Source organism: Aegilops tauschii, chromosome 5 (genome assembly GCF_002575655.3).
Source record: "Aegilops tauschii subsp. strangulata cultivar AL8/78 chromosome 5, Aet v6.0, whole genome shotgun sequence".
Classification (NCBI taxonomy): Eukaryota; Viridiplantae; Streptophyta; class Magnoliopsida; order Poales; family Poaceae; genus Aegilops; species Aegilops tauschii.
The window spans coordinates 565,500,856-565,504,812 of record NC_053039.3 but is presented as its reverse complement, the minus strand read 5'-3'; the positions used below and the strand labels follow the sequence as shown (position 1 = coordinate 565,504,812).

Genomic DNA, 3,957 nt, shown 5'->3' with positions numbered 1-3,957 from the left:
GAAGTGGCAGTCATGCGAGGCTGATGACTCATCCGATATCTGAATGTGTGTTGTTTTCCTCGAAGACAGTGTCATTGTGGGCGCGCAGATTGGATTGGCCGGCTCTAGAGCTGTTGGATTCCGCTCACAAAGTCGTTCATTCTGGCTGCTTCAGACTACCCACAGTGGGAGTAACATAGGTGGTAACATCACACTTATCTAGGCAAAATAGATGATGTGGCATGTAATTAATGAAGAAAGATAGGCATGTGGTAACATAGCTAGTTACTGTAACATCACGCATATCAAGAAAAGATGAATCTACAACCTAATAAATGAAGTGATGCATGACACAACATATATGTTACTACCCATTGTGAAGGTAGTAACATAGACTAGTAACATATGCATGTTACTACTCTATATTACTCCCCACTGTGACTAGTCTCAGTGATCCAATGCATTGCAACATGAGTCATGTTCTATTGGGGGGTTTGCAACATGACCATGTTGCAATGACTCGTCAGCTGTCCCAAACATTTCGTTTGCAGCTTGCCTTAGGCTGGTCGTAATGGCGAGTATCATATACTAGTATCATGCATATGATACTAGTGTATGATACTACATCCATAGTGCATAGTATCATAAGTTTGTATCATAGCTAACTTCATTTATTGCCATGCATGATACATAGTAGCACATCATTTAATATGATACGGTATCATGATATGATACTCAATCCTCTTTTTCTTCATTTAATTCTATGCCACCTCATCAAATTTGTCTAGTTAGCACGCATGATACTACCTACGATACTACCATTACGACTAGCCTTATGTTACCACCACAAACATACCCCGCCAATGTTGTTGTGAGAGAAAAGAGTTAAACATAGTGAATAATGCAACCCAATGCTTTATAACATGAATCATGTTGTGCTCGTGGGGTTTGCAATATGATCCATGTTGCACACATGTTTTGTTGTCATTGTCTCAGCGACACTGGTAGGACATGACGGCGAGGCGCACGCGACAACAGCGTCAGACGTCGGTGGAGCTGGCAGGCGGCTCATCCAGCGTCGTCAGAGGGGGTTCACTGAGGCTAGAAGAGGAAGACGGTCCGGAGGAGAAGGAGGGCTCACGGCCCTTAGATTTCCATCCGACGGTCCACACAGATTTGACGAGCTCAATTTTTATTTCAAAGTCCATCCACTGTTTAATGGTACGGTAAAGTCGTTTTGAATGTAGTAGTATATGCGGCTATCAGAAATTCGAAACTTCCCGGGAACTCTGGCCACGACTTAGAAAATAAGCCCACAATTATTATTATTTTTAAAAAGGAAAACGGGAGTGGTTGGATATTGGAACATGACGATGCTCGTGACGCGACGCCGACGTCGGCGCCGGGGGTGACGACGGCCGGACGCGAGCACGTCGTCGGCCATCCATGATCCATCCACCCACCCGTTCCCACCTGTCCCGGAGGCCGAAGCCGCAGCAGCCGCATAGAAAAAGAAGGCAATGAAAGCAGCCACGCGCGCCCCCGATCCCCTCAATCCCGGCGGTCAGCGCCCACCGGGAGGACGGCATCTGATCTCGATCGCCGTTTATTTACCCCGCCCACCTCGCACCCACCATCATCCAGCACCTCACCTCACGGCGGCGAACGGAGATGCCAAGGCACTCTGCGGCTTCCCCTATTTATACGGCACTCGCGCGCCTCGCCAATTTCAACAGCGGCCGCCGCGTCCTCCTCGCCTCCAGAAAGACGAGCTCCAGCTCTGCTAGAAGTAGCGCCAAGACCAGACCTTTTCTGTGCCTAGCCCTCTTCCGGATTCTTGTTGTTGTGACCGCCGTCTTCTTGTTCCCACCAGCGATCATGTCTTCGTCTTCCTCCTCGTCGTCGGCGGCGGCCGCGTCCGTGCCGTTTCAGAGCCCGAGGAAGGTGGTCAAGAAGGTGCTGTCCTTGTCCCAGTCCGAGGGGCAGGGCGCCACCGTCCGCCGGAGCATCGGCGGGTAAGAAACCCAATCCCCCTCTCAATCGCCGTGAATTCTGAATTTCTCATCATGGGGAGCTATCGTTGACCTCCGTCTGTCTCTTCTTGATGCCGCTGCAGGCACGAGGTCCGGAACCTGGACCCGTTCCTCCTGCTCGACGAGTTCTCCGTCTCAAAGCCCGCCGGCTTCCCCGACCACCCGCACCGGGGCTTCGAGACCGTCACCTACATGCTCGACGTACGCATCCCAGCATGCTCTGCTTCTTCCATCTCGTGCTCTGTTCCCTTCTGCCTCCACCATGTTGATATTGCCCGCAAGGTGTTTGCTGAAATGCTGTTCCGTCTTCTGGGTTTCTGCCGATGCAGGGGGTGTTCACCCACCAGGACTTCTCCGGACACACGGGCACCATCAGGACCGGAGATGTGCAGGTTCGATCTACTCATCCAATTCTTCAGAGATACCACCATTCATGCAATTGACCCATTCTATTTTGACTTGGGAACTAACATTGCATCTGAACACTCTGTTCTAAAATCAGTGGATGACGGCGGGGCGCGGCATCGTGCACTCGGAGATGCCTGCGGCCGACGGAGTGCAGAAGGGCCTGCAGCTCTGGATCAACCTCGCCTCCAAGGACAAGATGTATGTACCCTACGAAGCCAACTATATGAACAATCAGTCGACACTAACTCTGCTTCTGCAAAACGCTTGAACAAACAATGGCAGGATCGAGCCCCGGTACCAGGAGCTCGAGAGCAAGGACATCAGCCAGGCCGAGAAGGATGGCGTGGCGGTGCGGATCATCGCCGGGGAGGCCTTCGGGGTGCGGTCGCCAGTCTACACACAGACGCCGACCATGTACATGGACTTCACAATGCAACCAGGTTCGCAGCTCCACCAGCCAATCCCGGAGGGCTGGAACTCCTTCGTGTACATCATCGAGGGGGAGGGCGTGTTCGGCAAGGAGGGTGCAGCGCCGGCGAGCGCGCACCACTGCCTCGTGCTTGGCGCGGGGGACGGGCTCAGCGTGTGGAATCGGTCTGGCGCACCGCTGCGGTTCGCGCTGGCGGCGGGGCAGCCGCTGAACGAGCCAGTGGTGCAGCAGGGTCCATTCGTCATGAACTCGCGTGCCCAGATCCAGCAGGCCATGGAGGACTACTACTACGGCCGCAACGGCTTCGAGAAGGCCAGCCAGTGGAGCTCGGCCTGATTTTCATCGGTGTCTTGCCGTGATGATGATCAACATCACGGCGCATTGTCGTGCAAAACATTGGGAAGGAAAGGGAAATTGCATTGTACCATTATATTGATGCCTTTGTGTAGAATGCAGTAGCAGTCTTGTTTTTCTTTGATTCTTTTCTTTACTTGTTTATAGGAAAGAATCTGATACAATAAATGTGTGTAATGAGGAGGAACTTATTAATGATTGTTTCATCATAAAAAGGTGAACTGTTTCATCATAGATTTGGGCAAGCAGAGCAAGGGGAAATAATGTGTGGATTTCAAGTGGGGGCAAAGAACATTGAAATTTCAAGTGGTGCTCCATGGTCAAGCGTTTCAGATTTGGACAGGTGAACATAAATATGAGCCACCGACCCTTTGTTTGATCTTCTCAGTCCATTGCTTCTTGATAGCTTTATTCTCTCATGATACAGTTCTATTCCAATGTATATGTAGTGATCAAATTGTAGATGCAGATGATTTCAAAGGATTCGTCATGTGTCACAAAACTGCTGAAATTTAATTGTTGCTGCCGGATTTTATCATCTCTGGACTACTGACGGCTTACATTAATCCTGTAAAACAATGTACAAAGTTATTGTTTTATGGTTGATTGAAATTGAGAGTGCTATTAGTGTGTATCATTGTTTGATACAAATTCTGATACTTATTATCGTGTATCCTTATTTGATAGCAATGCAGAGTGCTATTAAACATAGTGTTGTGTGCGCATTGCAGAGGTTTTGATGAGCTATATGAT

General features: G+C 49.8%; 1 protein-coding gene across 2 annotated transcripts; it reads left to right on the top strand.

Moving 5' to 3' along the window:
- The first annotated feature begins 1,459 nt into the window (after positions 1–1,459).
- On the top strand, positions 1,460–3,419 carry LOC109736141 (pirin-like protein). 2 transcript variants are annotated; one of them, XM_020295358.4, is made up of 6 exons: positions 1,465–1,768; positions 1,853–1,994; positions 2,096–2,213; positions 2,342–2,404; positions 2,515–2,618; positions 2,703–3,419. In XM_020295358.4, the coding sequence occupies exons 1-6, from the start codon at positions 1,651–1,653 to the stop codon at positions 3,184–3,186; spliced, it is 1,029 nt and encodes a 342-aa protein (XP_020150947.1). In that variant the 5' UTR covers positions 1,465–1,650; the 3' UTR covers positions 3,187–3,419. The 2 variants fall into 2 exon arrangements, with proteins under 2 accessions (XP_020150946.1, XP_020150947.1); XM_020295357.4 differs by having other exon boundaries at positions 1,460–1,994.
- The last annotated feature ends 538 nt before the right edge of the window (positions 3,420–3,957 follow it).